Source organism: Rhinoraja longicauda, chromosome 9 (genome assembly GCF_053455715.1).
Source record: "Rhinoraja longicauda isolate Sanriku21f chromosome 9, sRhiLon1.1, whole genome shotgun sequence".
Classification (NCBI taxonomy): Eukaryota; Metazoa; Chordata; class Chondrichthyes; order Rajiformes; family Arhynchobatidae; genus Rhinoraja; species Rhinoraja longicauda.
Genome location: NC_135961.1, coordinates 15,725,898 through 15,745,285, shown reverse-complemented (window position 1 = coordinate 15,745,285; position 19,388 = coordinate 15,725,898). Strand labels below are relative to the sequence as shown.

The 19,388-nt window shown below is 45.2% G+C and overlaps 1 protein-coding gene across 2 annotated transcripts in view; it reads right to left on the bottom strand.

Moving 5' to 3' along the window:
* Positions 1-19,388, bottom strand: part of LOC144596495 (echinoderm microtubule-associated protein-like 6) — a 207,639-nt gene that overhangs the window by 142,497 nt on the left and 45,754 nt on the right. For both annotated transcript variants that reach the window (XM_078404836.1, XM_078404837.1), the window contains exon 8: positions 6,853-6,990. In XM_078404836.1, the coding sequence (XP_078260962.1) occupies positions 6,853-6,990 (138 nt within the window). The remainder of the gene's footprint in view (positions 1-6,852; positions 6,991-19,388) is intronic.

Genomic DNA, 19,388 nt, shown 5'->3' with positions numbered 1-19,388 from the left:
ATACAATAGTGGCATTTAAGAGACTTTTAGACAGGCACATGGAATTGCAGGGAATAAAAGGATATGGATCATGTACAGGCAGATAAGATCAATTTAACGGCATTATCTTCGTCATAAGCATTGTGGGCTGAAGGGCCTGTTCTTGTGTTATACTCTATGTTGCTTCTATATAATTTAGGTTTGAATGAGGAAAACAATAAGGGATTAAAATTGAATTCACTTAATTATCACCCAATCAGTCAACTCCTAAAGTGATCGAAAGAGTTGTCAAATGTGCTCAAATAAAAGCAGGACAAACAGATCTGAAGGGTAAATTTTCACACAGAGATTAGTCGTTATCTAAAATGAGCTATCTGGAGGCAGCAATAGAAACAGATAACAATTACAATGTTTAAAAATCATTTTGACAGGTACTTAGATACAATAAGTAGAGGGATACATGATTAATGCAGGCAAATGTAATTAGATTAGCTATCGCAGTCAGCATGAGTAGTTTGCTTTAGATTGGCGATACAACGTGAAAACAGGCCCTTCGGCCCACTGAGTCCACGCCGATCAGTGATCCCCGCACACTAACACTATCGTACGTACACTAGGGACAATTTACAATTTTACCAAGCGAATTAGCCTACAAACCTGGATGTCTTGGGAGTGTTAAAAACCACCTAACCTTGACATTTAGTGACATTACAATTGCCCAGACTTTACCTTCAACATTCTTGGGGTCAGCATTAAGTAAGAAGTCAACTGAACCAGCCATACAAATGCTGTGGCTAAGAGGGCAGGGCCGAGATTTATACAGCATGCTCTTCACCTCCTGACACCCAACATCATTCCACTATCTATAAGGCTCATCAGATATGATAGAACATCCACCTATCTATATGTGAGCAGCTCCACCAACATTCAAACAATTTTATACCAGTGCAGACCAGGTCGTCAATTTCACTGGTATCTCTGAACATTCATTCCTTCCACCATCAGTGTTTAATGGCTGCAGTATGTAGCATATATAAAATGCTCTCTCACTTCAACTTTTCTGACTATGCCTCCCAAACATACAACCTTTACCATCAAGGAACTGGAGTATTGTGGGAAAAGCAGATGAACAGAGCCTGGATCAGTGCTCAGGACTATAATGCTGTGGCCATTGTGGAAACATGGCCGCAAAAGGGACATAACAGGCTGCTCAATAGTCCGGGGTTTCAATGGTTCAGACATGTTCGAGAGGCAGGCAAAACAGCTGGAGGAGTTGCGTTACTAATAAAGGATTCAGCATCACGACGGCACTTAGAGAGGACAAACTGGAGGGTTTGTCTGCTGAGGCAGTATGGGTAGAGGTTAGAAATGTGCAAGCACTCCTAATGTGATTATACCATAGGCACTCACAATAACAAGCAGGAGATCGAGGAACAAATATGCAAACAGATTACCAAAAGATGTCTCAGTGGGTGACTTTAGCTTCTTCAATATTGGCTGGGACATGCTCGGTACCAAAGGCTTAGACGGGGCAGAATTTATGAAGACTATCCAAGAGGAGAGGGTTTCTTGAAACGGTATGCTTTTTGACATTTGATTCAATATCTCTTTCAATGGGATATTTGACATTTTTTTTAATTTCATAACATCTGTAAAGCATGTTAGCACATTTCTATTACTCAATTGATTTTGCTGTTTTTCACCACAATTTTGCTCATGACTGTTTTAAAACAAATAACCCCAACCTTTCCAAATTAATCCTCGAGCTCAAATTCCCTGGTCTTTGTAAATTTTCTCTATTACAATTCTTTCTAGAATGTCATTACCAGAATTGTACATGATACACTTGCTGTTCTATTTGGTGCCTTGTCTAATAAAGGAAAGTATTGCCTATTTTTTCTTTAAAACTTTATCAACCCGTCCAACCACTTTCATATACAGTGCATTCAGAAAGTATTCAGACCCCGTCACTTTTTTCACATTTTGCTACGTTACAGCCTTATTTTAAAATGGATTAAATTATTATTTTTTTAATCATCAATCTACACACAATACCCCATAATAAAAAAAGCAAAATCAGGTGTTTGAAATTTTTGCAAAGTAATTAAAAAGAAATCACTGAAATATCCCATTTACATAAGTATTCAGACCCTTTACTCAGTACTTTGTTGAGGCACCATTGGCAGCGATTACAGCCTCAAGTCTTATTGGGTATGATGCTACAAGCTTGGCACATATGTATTTGGGTCATTTCGGCCATTCTTCTCTGCAGATCATCTCAAGCTCTGTCAGGTTGGATGGAGAGCGTTGATGCACAGCTATTTCCAGAGATGTTCGATCGGGTTCAAGTCTGGGCTCTGGCTGGGCCACTCAAGGATATTCACAGACTTGACACAAAGCCACTCCTGCGTTGTCTTGGCTGTGTGCTTAGGGTCGTTGTCCTGTTGGAAGGTGAACCTCCGCCCCAGTCTGAGGTCCAGAAAGCTCTATACTGCAGATATAGTTGTCCTTCTGGAAGGTTCTCCCATCTTCACAGAGGAACGCTGGACCTCTGTCAGAGCAACCATCGGGTTCTTGGTCACCTCAATGACCAAGGCTCTTCTCCCCCGATTGCTCAGTTTGGCCAGCTCTATGAAGAGTCCTGGTGGTTCCAAAGTTCTTCCATTTAAGAATGACAGAGGCCACTGTGCTCTTCGGGACCCGCAAAGCTGCAGAAATTGTTTTATACCCTTCCCCAGATCTGTGTCTCGACACAATCCTGTTTCGGAGGTCTACAGACAATTCCTTCGTCTTCATGGCTTGATTTTTGCTCTGACATGCACTGTCAATTATGGGACCTTATATGGACAGGTGTGTGCCTTTCCAAATCATTTCCAATCAATTTAGTTTATCACTGGTGGACTCCAATCAAGTTGCAGAAACATCTCAGGGATAATCAATGGAAACAGGATGAACTTAAGCTCAATTTTGAGTGTCAAAGCAAAGGGTCTGAATACTTATGTAAATGTATTATTTCTTTTTAATTACTTTGTAAAAATTTCTAAACACCTGTTTTCACTTTTTTATTATGGGGTATTGTGTGTAGATTGATGCTAAAAAAAAATTTTTAATCAATTTTAAAATAAGGCTGTAACGTAGCAAAATGTGGAAAAAGTGACGGTGTCTAAATACTTTCAGAATGCACTGTATCTGTAGGCCTGCTCTCCAATGTCCCTCTGTTGCTTTGCAATTCCCAGTATCTTATCATGTATTGTGTATTCCTTTTCCTTGGTTTTTCGCATCCTCATTGCCAACATCCCAAAACACACTACGTCATTTCTCCAGATTCAATTTCATTTGCCAATTATTAATATGCAAGAAGGAACTGCAGATGCTGGTTTCAACCGAAGAAGGGTCTCGACCCGAAATGGCACCCATTCCTTCTTTCCAGAGCATTTCCAGAGATGCTGCCTGTCCCGCTGTGTTACTCCAGCTTTTTGTGTCAATCGCCAATTATTAATAGATTGTTCAAGTCATGGAAATCTTCCCACACAATGATTCTTCTAATCAACCAAAGGGCAAGGTGTAAATTGGATAAATATGAGCGACTGGGAAGGAAAGAATAAAAATGGAATTGACTGAATCTCACAACAAAGGGCACAAAGTTGTAAGAACAAATGGCCACCTTCAGTACAGCAGTGATTGTATCATTGCACCTCATTTCTCCAAACTGAGCTCATTGGAAATACTGACAGATAAATGGAAGATGGAATTTAATCTGGAGGATCATGGGATGGTAAAATGTAAGAGGAAATAATATAGTAAACAGCAGCACCCTTAAGAGTATTGATGTACAGAAGGATCCTCAAGTGCAAATCTACAGACTCTGAAAGTGGCAACACAAGTAGTAACAAAGTAGTAACAAAGGTGTACGGTATGCATACTTTAATTATTCCAGATATTGAGGATATTGAGGACATTGAGTCCAACATGGGCAGGACCTACACAGTGAATGGTAGGGCTCAGGTAGTGTTGTAGAGCAGTGGGATCTAGGAGTGCAGGTGCATAGCTCCTTGAAGGTGGAATCGCAGGTAGATCGGGTTGTCAAAAAGGCTTTTGGTACATTGGCCTTCGTCAGTCAGAGTATTGAGTATAGAAGTTGGGAGGACATGTTGCAGTAGTATGAGACGTTGGTGCGGCCACATTTAGAGTATTGTGTTCAGTTTTGGGCACCGTATGATAGGAAAGATGTTGTCAAGTTGGAAAGGGTACAGAGAGGATTTACGAGGATGTGACCAGGACTAAAGGGTGTGAGCTATAGGGAGAGATTGAGTAGGCTGGGTCTCTATTCCTTGGAGCGCAGGAGGATGAGGGGTGATCTTATAGAGGTGTACAAGATCATGAGAGGAATAGATTAAGTAGATGCACAGAGTCTCTGGCCCAGAGTAGGTGAATCAAGGACCAGAGGACATAGGATTAAGGTGAAGGGGATCAAGGTTAAGGTGAAGTTTAATAGGAATCTGAGGGGTAATTTTTTCACACAAAGGGTGGTGGATGTATGGAACAAGCTGCCAGAGGAGATTGTTGAGGCAGGGACTTTCCCAACATTTAAGAAGCAGTTAGACAGGTACATGGATAGAACAGGTTTGGAGTGATAGTGACCAAATGCTGGCAGATGGGACTAGTGTAGCTGGGCCGAAGGGCCTGTTTCCACACTGTATCACTCTGTGACTCGATGACTCTAAATGTTAGCAAGTCATGTTGGGAAGCGAAATAAAACTTTAGTTCGGCCACATTTGGATATTGTGTGCAGTGCTAGTTGCCTTGTTACAGAAGGATTGTGGTGGCTTGGAGAGTAAAAGCGAGGTTCACCAAGATGTTCCCCATAGCATAAACACATATTGCACAAACCTGGATTGTTATCTCTGGAGCATCAGAGGCTCACATGTAATCTGGTAGAAGTACATACAATTATGATAGCTATAGATAGGATACATATAGTCTTTAACCAGGATAAGAAATGTCAAATGCCAGAGAGCATTGATTAAAGTGCAAGGGAAAAAGTTAAAATGAGATTTGCGGGGCAATTAAAAACAAAATACAGGGAGAAATAGGTAGCTAGAATGTGCTGCTGGGGGGGCGGTGGAAGCAAACAAGATAGCAACATTTAAGAGGCATTAGACAGCCATACGACTAGGCCGGGTCATAGAGTCATAGCATCATACAGCCTGGAAACAGACCCTTCAGCCCAACTTGCCCATACCGGCCTACATGTCCCAGATACACTAGGCCCACCTGCCTGCTTTTGGCCCACATCCCTCCAAACCTGTCCTATCCATGTACCTGTCTAACAGTTTCTTAAACATTGCGATAGTCCCTGCCTCAACTACCTCCTCTGGCAGCTCGTTCCATAGACCCACCACCCCGATCTATTCCTCTCATGATTTTATACACCTTTATAAGATCCTCCACCAACCCAAGAAATAGAGTCCCAGCTTTCTCAACCTCTCCCTTTAACTGACCCTCGAGTCCTTGCAACATCCTCGTAAATCTTCTCTGTACCCTTTCCAGCTTGACACCGTTTTTCCTATAACATGGTGCCCAGAACCGAACACAAAACTCTAAATGCAGCCTCACCCACGTCTTATATAAATGCAACATGACCTCCCAACCTTTATACTCAATACTCATTGGCCTTCATCGGTAAGATGGCCAATGTGCCAAAAGCCTTTTTGTCCACCCTAACTATCAGCGACTCCATCTTCAAGGAACTATGCATCTGCACTCCTAGATCCGTCTGCTCTACAATACTCCCCAGAGTGTTGGAGGGATATAGACCATGTGCAAACAAATGGGATTTGTTTAAATTTGCTTTGTGATCGGCACAGACCTTATGGGCCAAAGGACCTGTTCCTATGTTGTACTGTTTCATGTTCCAAGAATCCAAGTTGTAATATTGTAGGCACCTGATCAGTTCATTGATTCCTTCATGTTAATCACAATTTTTTCCATTCCCTACCAATCAAACAGAGAATTTTTGCACCACTATTAACTTTAATCATAGTCCCTATATTTAAGTCATAATCACTGATATGCATTTCTAAAAGCGTAAGGACCTTCTCCTGAGTCATGCAGAGACTACAGGTTACAGACATAGTCATAGGAATACTCACTGATTATTATCCTTTATTGCTACACCATGGCAAATTTGGATTAAGCTAAATTGGGAATAGAAAATGTCTTAAATACTCAGCAGGTCAGGCTGGATCTATGGAAAGACAGAGTAAACGTTTCAGATCAATGATCCTTCATCAGAACTGGTCTGATGATAAATAACAATTTATTCTGTTACTTTTAATTATTCTCAATAATTCTGTCATCACAAAATTATTTTATCCCTTATTTCCCTTTTGTAAACAGTGGTATAACATTAGTAGTTGTTTGCTTGCTTGTTACAGCATGCCTACAGCCATAGAAGAATTGGAAAATTTTGAGACACACAAGGTAAGGTCTAAAGGAGTTTGTAGAACTGTGATATGACATCAAGCACAAGGACAATGGCATAATATGGAACAAACGTTTTGATTCATGCCTCATTTAATATTCCTGAAATATTGTGCCCATGGGTGAACAAATGGCTTAATGCTCAATTTCCAGAGGGTACACATGTGGTTTGAAACCGTGTCCATGTGTGATTCGGTGCATCCTAGACATTCCAAGCTTGCCATAATGGGCAATCAGGACTTATATCTTTCTATATAGAAGAGAAAAGAAGTGGGCTCCTTTGTGAACCTTAAGGAACCCTTATTGACGGAAAGGTAGCCGACACCAGATATATTAGTGAATGACCTTTATAAACGTACTCCACATAAAGCAATAAAGAACAGTTTTTACCTGACTCGAAGTACAGTGAAGGAACCATCCTTCATTCCTAAAGCAAGCTGTGATCCATCACTACTGAAAACAACAGAGCGTACAGCCTCTTCCATGTTACAACGTGCAATAAGAGCATGGTCAACAAGGCTCCATAAACTGTGCAAGTAAAAAGAAAACCATTACTATGTTAATGCAATTGCCATACAAATATACAACACAGAACCAGGTCCTTTAGGTCCACCAAGTCCATATCATCCATCAAGCACTGATGTACTCAATCACTACAATAACCACATTCTATCTTGAGTAAGATATAAATCAGTTGAATATCTGACATTGACCACAGGAACATTGTTTTCATGGTCAATTGTACACTTAGGGAGTAGCGGCATTTAGAATTCAGGATCCATTTAGGAGTTCTTAAGGAGAGTTCAGATCCCTACTGCAGTTCAGCATACCACCAAATTAATATTTGGGAGGAATATAACATTGATTTCGGGAACTCCAAGCCGCAGGAGTTCGACCACCTGATGTGGTAGCCTCAACCACCCAGATGAGGGAGCTCGATCGCCGGCTGCGGATGGTTCGACTCCCCTGACCACGGGAGAAAAGATGATAAGACTTTATTACCCTGCACAGTGAGGAACATGAAGGAGCCACTCTGATGGTTGTTTATGTTCATTTTGATGTATGTTGTGTGTCTTGTTGCTTTTTTGTTCTGACTGTATGGCAAACCAAATTCCTCGCATGTTGCAAAACATACTTGGCTAATGAATTACGATTATGATTATGATATTCCCTTCACTCACCCACTCATGTTCAGACTATAAGAAAAATAACGTTTTTTTTTTACTTAGGTGCAGAGTGTTGATGATTTCCTTTAGATAAATATTTCACACCGATTGCTGCACAAAGCTCACAACTGCCTCGATTTCATCATGATCTGATCTCCACTCAAAGACACAGACAATGGTTCAACTCACTTTCCCATTTTCTCTTAACTGGTCAGTTACAACTAACTTAATCAAACTTAACCTACGTATTCTTTTTTCAATGTTATAGCTACCAAAATTATTTTGAACACTGCTCTTCTCTTGAAAAAGCAAACCTTTGGATTTTGCTTTGGAGTTTCTGGTTTTAGATTAGATTCCATACAAGCTTTAAATAGAGTATCCATGTGAAGACATTGATATATAAAAAAATCATAGAGTACTAAACTTGCTCGGCATGTTTAACCCATCCAGGTTACACTCTTCCATAAAGATTCTTGTGGAAACAGCTGCACCTTATATCATGGGGGAGGGGGAAGAACAATGGAGGACCTGGCGTGGGGGAACAGCCATGGGGAGGGGGAGAGAGAGGGAGAACCAAGGAGGAGCCGGCAGGGGTAATTTGTAACTTTGTCAGCACTGTTTATGTGGTGACTATTTGCATACCTTGGCTATGCAAGCAAAGAATTTCACTGTGCCTTGTCATTCCATTCTATTCTCAGACATACAAACCTTTACTTCCTTGTCTCATTCAAGGTTCATGATTTTCGTAGTTCACAAAAACACCACATCTAATTCATGAACTAATTAACATGAGCTGCAGCTTTTAAAAGCCCCATATTCAGCAAACTACAGCATTAGAAACATAGAAACATAGAAAATAGGTGCAGGAGTAGGCCATTCGGCCCTTCGAGCCTGCACCGCCATTCAATATGATCATCGCTGATCATTCAGCTCAGTAGCCTGTACCTGCCTTCTCTCCATACCCCCTGATTCGTTTAGCAAAAAGGGCCACATCTAACTCCCTCTTAAATATAGCCAATGAACTGGCCTCAACTACCTTCTGTGGCAGAGAATTCCACAGACTCACCACTCTCTGTGTGAAGAAATGTTTTCTCATCTCGGTCCTAAAAGACTTCCCCCTTATCCTTAAGCTGTGACCCCTGGTTCTGGACTCCCCCAACATCGGGAACAATCTTCCCGCATCTAGCCTCTCCAACCCCTTAAGAATTTTATATGTTTCTATAAGATCCCCCCTCAGTCTTCTAAATTCCAGCGAGTATAAGCCCAGTCTATCCAGTCTTTCCTCATATGTAAGTCCCGCCATCCCAGGGATCAATCTGGTGAGTCCCTCTAAGGCAAGAACGTCTTTCCTCAGGTTAGGAGACCAAAACTGCACACAATACTCCAGGTGTGGTCTCACCAAGGCCCTGTACAACTGCAGCAGAACCTCCCTGCTCCTAAACTCAAATCCTCTTGCTATGAATGCCAACATACCATTCGCTTTCTTCACTGCCTGCTGCACCTGCATGCTTGCTTTCAATGACTGGTGCACCATGACACCCAGGTCCCGTTGCATCTCCCCTTCTCCCAATCGGTCACCATTCAGGTAATACTCTGCTTTCCTGTTCTTGCCACCAAAGTGGATAACCTCACATTTATCCACATTATATTGCATCTGCCATGCATTTGCCCACTCGCCTAATCTATCCAAGTCACTCTGCAGCCTCCTAGCATCCTCCTCGCAGCTAACACTGCCACCCACCTTCGTGTCATCCGCAAACTTAGAGATGTTGCATTCAATTCCCTCGTCCAAATCATTAATATACACTGTAAATAACTGGGGTCCCAGCACTGAGCCTTGCGGTTCCCCACTAGTCACTGCCTGCCATTCCGAAAAGGACCCGTTTATTCCTACTCTTTGCTTCCTGTCCGCCAACCAATTTTCTATCCACCTCAACACTGAACCCTCAATACCAATTGGTTCGACATACTCTCTACTTGTTAAAACAAACATTCAAATCTCAGCAGAGCACATATGGATAAGCTTTGTTTACTGCTGGAGGTACCAGGAGGGCAACACAATCAGAAAGAAAAAAATAGCTGTATTTGGCCAAATTAAGAAAGGATAGGTGCCCATCCACATTATAAACAACATTGGAAGAAATTTTTGTAATGTTTGTCGGGATTGGTATTAACTTTAGAACGACAGCTCCAAAATTCAATTTGAGTTATATACTCAATCCACTAATCGACAGCGATAGCAATAACATAATCCATTGATTCTGAGCTGCCTCGCAGTTGCCAGCGTCCACATCTCTGAACTCACACGAGTTAACATAATTGAAGCACTTTGGTTGAGCTGGTAGAGATGCTGCTGCACAGCACCACAGATCCGGTTTTGATCCTGACCTTGAGTGATGTCTGTGTGGAATTTGCATATTCCCAATGTGACTGCGTGTCCTTCCTTTGGATGCTCCAGTTTCCACCCACATCCCAAAAACATGTAGGTTAATTGCCCTTTGTAAATTGTCTCTAGTGTGTTGAGAGTGGATGCAAACGTGGGATGACAGAGCTATTGTGAGCGGGTGATCATTGATTGGTGTGGACTCTGTGGGCTAAAGAGCCTGTTTCCATGCTACGTCTTTCAATCAAAACTACAGTGATTGTATTGTATGGCACTTACATTTTAACTTTCAAGATGGCCCCTAACAGGGAAATGTCACAACAAGCCGAATGAAACACTTCCACTATCAAAAACTCAAGCTGGAGGAAAAACTCAGATGCCAGTGCTATGTTTAAGCATAAGATAGACACAAAATGCTGGTGTAACTCAGCGGGACAGGCAGCATCTCTGGAGAGAAGGAATGGTGGGCGTTTTGGGTCGAGACCCTTCTTCAGAAGGGCCAAATGGCCTCCTCCTGCACCTATTGTCTATTGAGATTGAAGAAGTTTTCGATTTATACCAGCATCTGCAGTTCCCTCCTACTTCTTCCTCATGTACTCAAGACCCTTCTTCAGTCTGATGTAAGGGGAGAGGGAGATACACAGATATGGAAGTGTAAGGTGTGAAAACAAGACAAAGGGAATGGAGATCAAGGAAAATGTAGAATAGATCATTGTTTGCTGGAAGACGGTAACAACAAAGCAAACAGAGATAAAATATAGTCAGAGACAGTAAGACTGGTCAGAGAACTGGGAAGTGGAAGGGATGGAGACATAGGGAAAGCAAAGGTTATTTGAAGTTAGAGAAGTCAATGTTTCTATCGCTGGGGTGTAAACTGCTCAAGCGAAATATAAGGGGCGGTTCCTCCAATTTGCGCTGGACCTCACCAGATTAGGTAGGTCTAGGCGGACTGAGCGGAGGTGTTCAGCGAAACGATCGCTGAGCCTGCGCTTGGTCTCACCAATATACAGGAGTCCACACCAGGAACAGCGGATACAGTAGATGAGGTGCATGTGAACCTCTGCCTTACCCAAAAATACAGAGGTATTTGGACGGAGTCGAGGGGGGAGGTATAGGGACAGGTGTTGCATCTCCTGCGGTTGCTGGGGAAAGTACCTGGGGAGGGGGTGGTTTACGTGGGATGGGACTAGTTGACCAGGGAGTTGCAGAGGGAACGTTCTCTGTGGAAAGCGGAAAGGGGTGGAGATGGGAAGATGTGGCTAGTGGTGGGATCCCGTTGGAGGTGGCGAAAATGTTGAAGGATTACGTGCTGTATTCGACGGCTGATGGGGTGGAAGGTGAGGACTAGGGGAACCCTGTCCCTGTTACGACTGGGAGGGAGGGGGAGCAAGAGCGGAGCTGCGGGATATCAAAGAGACCCTAGTGAGGGTCTCACCTCCGCTTAGTCCGCCTAGACCTACCTGATCTCCTGGTTGCTAAACGCTAACTCTCGCTCCCATTCCCACACTGACCTTTCTGTCCTGGGCCTACTCCGTTGTCAGGATGAGGCCCAGCGCAAATTGGAGGAACAGCACCTCATATTTCGCTTGGGCAGCTTACATCCCAGCGGTATGAACATTGACTTTAACTTCAAGTAACCCTTGCTTACCCACTCTCTCCATCTCGCCCCCTTCCCAGTTCTCCGACCAGTCTTACTGTCTCAGACTACAATTTATCTGTTTGTTTTGTTGTTACTTTCGCCCAGCTGACAATGATCTATTCTACATTTTCCTTAAGGTCCATTCCTTTTGACCTGTTTTCACACCTTACACTTCCTTATGTGTGTATCCCCCTCTCCCGACATTAGTCTGAAGAACAGTCTTGACTCGAAATGTCCTTCTCTCCAAAGATGCTGCCTGAGTTACTCCAGCATTTTGTGTCTATCTTCTGCTTAAACCAGCATCTACAGTTCCTTACTACACATGATATGTTTAAGCAGGTAGGCACAAAATGCTGGAGTAACTCAGCGGGTCAGGCAGCATCTCTGGAGAGAAGGAATGGGTGACCTTTTAGGTCGAGACCCTTCTTCAGACTGATGTCAGGTGAGGGGGCGAGATAAAGATAGAATGTGGTCGGAGACAGTGGTTCTTGACCCAAAACGTCACCCATTCCTTCTCTCCAGAGATGCTGCCTGATCCCAGTTCTCCCACTAGTCTTACTGTCTCCGACTACATTCCATCTTTGTCCCTCCCGAAACCCAAAACGTCACCCATTCCTTCTCTCCATAGATGCTGCCTGACGCGCTGAGTTACCTCAGCATTTTGTGCCTACCTTCGATTTAAACCAGCATCTGCAGTTCTTTCCTACATACTATGTTTAAGCAGATTAGATCAAAGGTCTGCGTTTTATGTGGAGATGCATGCTATTAATGGACTGCATTGGGGCAGAAAAGTAATAAAACGTAGACAGCCAACTATTTGGAGAAACTGTATATGGATTGTGTCCTGGTAGATTCTAACAAGAACTATAGTTGAAAGTTTTGATGAAATATTAGAGTGATGAAGGGACGCACAAAATTAATGGGTCCACAGCAACATGGAGTGAACATAGGCTCGAAGACTGAAACCAAAAAAAGAGGAGGAATTGGCTGCCTTACAAATTCAAGCATGGCTGACAGTGGTTTGTCCCAGGATCATTGATGAGACCACTGCACTTTTTTTTTAAATGTATTAGTAACTTAAACTGGGGCATGCAGAGTAAAATATCCAAAGTTGAAATGGTGCAAAGTTCAATAGTGTGGTAAAAATGAGGAGGATGGTAACTGCCAAGACTTTTCTTTAAGATGGCTAAACGGGAAGGATAGTGCCAATGAAATTTAAAACAAAGGGATGCAATATTGTGTGCTTTGACAGAAAGGCAAGATAGTATAGAGTAAATGGCACTGTGTACAGGAACAGAGGCATCTGGGTACACATACTAATTTTCTTGGAAGCTGCAGGGCATCTTAAGAGAATAATTTGTGAAAACAATGGGATTTTGAGATTCACAACATGTGACAAAAGCAGATAAATTATACAAAACCTATACCAAGGTTAATTAGGCCACCATTGAAATACTGCATTCATTCTGTTCACCACACTTTAGGAAGGATGCAATTGTCCCAATTGTCACAAGATATACTAGAAGGAAGAGGTATTTTCTCTGCACAATTAGAGTGAAGAAATTGAGTTGGTTGTAGAAACAAAGGTTGGGAAATGTAATAGAATTGCAAGGATCATGACTGGTTTATATTGTGTAAATGGAGGGAAGTTGTTTCCTCTAACATATGGTTCAGGGACTAGGGGACGTTTAAAATTTGTATAAAAGAGACAAGGGAGACATAAAAGCATTTATACTCCATTGAGAGAATTTTAAATTCTCCTCGGAGTGGCAAAAGCAGAATTTCAGTCACTTTGAGTGGGAATTCAATAGGGAAAGAGCTGGTAAATTGAATGCATAAGGAGGAGCAAGCCAAGTGTTCGTGGGCCATATGACTGCCCTCTGGACCCTAGCATTTTTATGACAGAGCATGCAGGGCAAGGTATGTGCAGAGAGTTTTTGAATTCTCTAATGCAGAATGTTGTGAAAGCTCAGTGCATTTGGTGCTGAGAATGACAGATTTGGGGTATTAAGCGAATCAAAGGATTTAGGATACAAGCAAGATGATGGACAATAATACTGGATAAGCCACAATTTCATTCCCTGACACAGTAAGCCCAATGGGCTGCAAAACCTGCCTTGAAGGCTTGTGTTCTTATGCTGTAATGCATAGTTTTAAGGGGGGGGGGGAATCAGAGGGAATGGGCCTCCTTTAAAAGTTTTAATAACATTTAAACATCACTAAATCTAAACTAGCCTCAATGGCTATTCCCACTCAATCCTATACAAGAGTTTGAATTGTCTATTTTTGCTTAAGAATGGATGCTGCGAGTAGATTTTAAGTTGTATTCTCAATGCAAATAATTTATGAGCCAGGAGAACATGTTGAAAAATATGCTATTAAGCTTAGTATGACCAGCTGAAATGTTAATTTATCTGCATTACACATAGAATTATGAAACATTCAAATTCCACTTATTCCATACATTCAGTACAGCAGCTGTGCTGTGTGAAAATGTTTTCATGAACAATTGAAGACCTAAGGGAAGAAGTAGCTCCAAGAATTGCTATCCTGAATAATTGCAGGACTCAGCATGTGAGTGCAAGGTTAATCCATTTGCAACTGTGCTCTACAGAAGCAGGATGCATCATCAAAGCCAAATTTATGCCAATTCAATGCACTCAACATGATAACATGAAATCACCACAACCATTCACTATAAACAACTGCTTGATGCCTAGTTAATCCAGAGTACTGTGTCACTATAAGGAAGAGACTTGTTTGAGTCTATGATTAATCTTTGAGTTATGGCGAGTCCGAAACTTGTTGGTTGTAGACGAAGTTTATTGCAGCCGCAATACACGAATACAGAGTTAAACAACAAGGTACAGGACAACCAATACAAACTTACTGTCTTCCTTGAAGACTTCGCCGAACTGACTAAAACGGGCGCCAAACGCGCACATGACATCGCTGGCCAATCAGCGATGTCGTTCCCTGGACCAATCCCCATGGTCGCGTTCCCACGTGACCTCGCTGGCCAATCCGAGGGTTCGACGACCTGGACCATTCTCTATGGTCGCTACATGAACCCCCCCAGAACCCGAGGTGTGGAACCTAGCTGGGAGCCGGATTTCGCGACCATAACGAGTACGGAGAGGGACAGCCTGAACCACAGGAGCCGGAGGTTCCGGACTTGGTGGAACAGCCGGAACGAGAGGTTCTGGAGGAACTACCGGCACGGGGGGTCCTGGAGGAACTGCCGAAACGGGGGGTCCTGGAGGAACTGTCGGAACGGGGGTTTCTGGACTGGGCGGAACTAACGGAGGTCGGCCTCTCCTAGGGGTTTGACCGACCAGGACTGGTTGATCCGGGTCCAAATGGGCAGGTTTGAGCCGGGACACCGAGACGAGTTCACTCTTGCCGCCCATGTCTAAGGTGAAAGTAGCCGTTCCCTTACGTAAAACCTGGAACGGCCCTTGATAGACCCTCTGCAACGGGGCGCGATGGGCATCTTTACGCAGAAAAACAAACTCACAGTCCTTCAGGGAAGACGGTTCATGTACCATGGGACACCCATGACGTGAAGTCGGCACTGGAGCCAGGGAGCCCACCCATTCCCGGAGAGATGCTAACGCTGATGGGACTGTAGGGAGCAGGGCTGAAGGGTCCGGAAACAGATCTCCGGGTACTCGAAGTGTCGAGCCATATACTAGCTCTGCGGACGACGCACCAAGATCTGGCTTAGGAGCAGTCCGGATGCCCAAAAGAACCCAAGGGAGTTGGTCTACCCAGTCCGGGCCTTCAAGCCTTGCACTGAGGGATGCCTTAAGTTGGCGGTGGAACCTTTCTACGAGTCCATTTGCCTGGGGGTGATATGCAGTTGTGGGTTGTAACTTGGACCCGTACAGTTCCGCCAGCGCGGCCCAGAGGGACGAAGTGAACTGTGGCCCTCTGTCAGTTGTAATAACTGCCGGGACCCCGAAACGAGCTACCCAATGAAGGGCCAAAGTCCTAGCACAAGACGCTGACGAGATATCAAACAATGGGAAAGCCTCTGGCCACCGGGTGAACCGATCCACCACCGTGAGGAGGTGGGTGTAGCCCCGGGAGGAAGGCAAAGGCCCGACCAAATCCACGTGGATGTGGAAAAAACGAAAAGCCGGGACCTCGAAATCCTGTACGGGGGGCTGGACGTGGCGCTGGACTTTAGCGGTCTGACAGGGCATGCAGGAACGTGCCCACCCCGCTACCTGTTTCCGCAGGCCATGCCAGACAAACCTCGCTGCTACCAAGGCAGAGGTGGAGCGGATGGACGGGTGCGCCAGCCCATGAATGGCATCGAAAACCCGGCGCTGAAGGGAGGGCGGTACTACCGGCCTGGGACGAGGAAGAGAAACATTGCACCAGACTTTCGTGCCCTCCGACCCACAAGCTACCTGGGCCAACTTCAATCCCGAAGTGGTGGACTGGTAAGCCGAAACGGTATCCGCTAGGAGCTGTGCCTCCGCGAGCTCCTGGGGATCCACTTCGCAGTCCACCGCCGAAATAGGGGGAAAAGCAGGTCTAGACAGGGCGTCAGCAACGGCATTAAGCTTACCCGCGATATGACGGACATCTGTGGTAAATTCGGAGATAGCAGTCAGGTGCCGCTGCTGGCGGGCCGACCATGGGTCAGACAATTTCAAAAAAGCAAATGTTAATGGCTTGTGCTCCGTAAATGCCACGAATGGGCGGCCCTCGAGGAAATACCTGAAATGACGGACAGCTAAATAGAGAGCTAGAAGCTCTCGGTCAAATGCGCTATATTTCAGCTCGGCCGAATTTAGTTGCCGGCTGAAAAACGCTAAAGGCTGCCAACGGCCACCGACCTGCTGCTCCAGAACCCCACCCACCGCCACGTCAGAGGCGTCAACCATCAGGGCCGTGGGGGCGGAGGGGCTCGGATGGACCAACATGGTGGCGTCTGCCAAGGCTGCCTTAGCTGCCGTAAAAGCCGACTCTGCGGTCGGGGACCACAACAACTCTACCGGATTCCCTGCAAGGCATTGGAAAAGCGGGCGCAGGACTCGCGCCGCTGCCGGGACGAACCTATGGTAGAAATTAACCATGCCTACGAACTCCTGCAGCCCTTTTACTGTGGTGAGCCTGGGAAAAGCCCGGATAGCTTCCACCTTCTCGGGCAAAGGGGCGGCGCCGGCAGGAGTAATTCTGTGCCCTAGGAAATCGAGGGCAGGCAGGCCGAATTGACATTTGGAGGGTTGGATAATGAGCCCGTGGTCTTGGAGCCGCTGGAACACGGTCCGCAAATGGGCCTGGTGTTCCTGCACTGAGGGGCTGGCTACCAGGATGTCGTCTAAATAAATAAACAAAAAGGGTAAACCCCGGCCCACGCGGTCCATCAGTCGCTGGAAAGCCTGTGCCGCGTTCTTTAAACCGAAAGGCATACGCAACCATTCAAACAACCCGAACGGAGTAATAGTTGCAGTTTTTTGTATGTCCTCCGGTCGCACCGGAATCTGATGGTATCCTCGCACCAAATCGATTTTGGAAAACACCACCGCTCCTTCCAGCCCAGATGAAAAGTCCTGTAGGTGCGGTATGGGGTAGCGATCAGCCGTATTGACAGCATTGAGACGCCGATAATCGCCACATGGCCTCCACCCCCCAGATGCCTTGGAGACCATGTGTAACGGCGAGGCCCACGGGCTGTCAGACTGACGGACAATTCCCATTTCCTCCATCTTCCTGAACTCCGCCCTTGCCACCACCAGTTTGTCTGGCGGTAGTCTCCTGGCCCGAGCGAAAACGGGAGGGCCTTCGGTGCGGATGTGATGGACCACACCGTGCTTAGCCGAAGGTGCGTCAAAACATTGGACGAGCAGCTCTGGGAACTCTGCCAGAATCGCAGCATACGAGTCGGGGGCCGCGACGACGGCCTGGACAGTAGGGCTGGGCGAGGAGGCGATTGTCGGAGCGACGTGCTCATCTTCGGCGGAGGGTCGGAGGTCGTTACCGCGGACATCAGGAACCAGTGAAAAAGCCCAGAGAAAATCTGCGCCCAGGATCGCTTGTTTGACGTCGGCTATGATGAATGGCCATTCGTACGTGCGGAGGCCTAACACAAGGGACATCTTCCGTGTACCGAAAGTGCGAATTGGGCTGCCATTAACCGCGATGAGGGTGGGACCTGTCTTACCCGATCTGGTTTCGAGGTCGGTCGGCGGCACTATGCTGACGATGGCTCCCGTGTCTACCAAAAATTCTGTGTCCGTGAATCGATCATGGACATAGAGGCGCCGGTTCTGGCCAATCGTAACTGCCCCTATGTACGATCGGCCGAGGCATTTCCCGCGAAGGTACAAGGCAAACGACAGTTGCGGGATTCGTTACCCCATCGTAGGTGATAATAGCACCAGCCGCGCTTGTGCGGATCTTTTTGGCGGGCTTTCGGAGAATTGGCGGGAGACGTGGCGCCATCTTGCCGTCGCTGTGGCGTGGTCACCGATGTCGAGACTTTGTTGATTGAACCACTTGCCTTGTTTTTTGCCGCTATGAGCGCGTCCGCTTTCGCTGCATATGCTTCGGGGTCCTTAAAAGAACAATCCGTAAGCAGCAGTCGGACATCCTCGGGAAGTTTCTCGCGGAATGCCTGTTCAAACATCGGGAAATCCGTATGCTCACCGGCTAGCATCATCATTTCGGCCATGAGGACGGAAGGCAGTTGGTCTCCAAGATCCGGTAGGTGCAGAAGTTTTGCCGCACCACCATGCTTATTCAACCCGAAGGTTCGCAGTAATACCTTCTTCATGGCCTCGTACTTGTCTTCCGCAGGTGAATTTACGATGAACCGCATCACGCGCTTGGTTGTGTCCGGCGATAGAGCGCTGATGAGGTAGAAGTACTTCGTGGATTCGTCCGACACCTTCTTTATATGGAATTGAGCCTCGGCGTGGATAAACCAAGCTTGCGGTGCGTACGTCCAAAATAACGGAAGATGTGCCCTGCTCGGTCATCGTCAACGAGGCGTCGGGTTCCTGCTCAGTCGGTGATCGTCCAGATCACGTCGGGGTCACCAATATGGCGAGTCCGAAACTTGTTGGTTGTAGACGAAGTTTATTGCAGCCGCAATACACGAATACAGAGTTAAACAACAAGGTACAGGACAACCAATACAAACTTACTGTCTTCCTTGAAGACTTCGCCGAACTGACTAAAACGGGCGCCAAACGCGCACATGACATCGCTGGCCAATCAGCGATGTCGTTCCCTGGACCAATCCCCATGGTCGCGTTCCCACGTGACCTCGCTGGCCAATCCGAGGGTTCGACGACCTGGACCATTCTCTATGGTCGCTACAGAGTAATGATTGTTATGGTCAGAAATAAGATCATGGATAAAGAATTGGATGAAATGAAATAAGAAACAACTTGCAGTACAGTGGAGTTCCCTGTTAATACATGATACCGGGTGATCACGATGCTAAATAATGCAAGTTGTATTAATGAACAGTGCTTGAATGCCATTAATTATGCAAGCCGAGATCAAAAAACGAGTTTTCCCAATTGATGAACCATGACAGAATCAAAATAGCATCAACTTTCTGACAAGAAATACAGTTTAAGTCCTATAAAACATTTACAAGAACTGATTTTGACCTATTTTTTTTACTTAAATGTGAAATGACCGTTGACAAAACAATTCTATCATGAATTGATAAAAGGGCTATAACAAAACCTGAAATGCATTTCAACCAGTA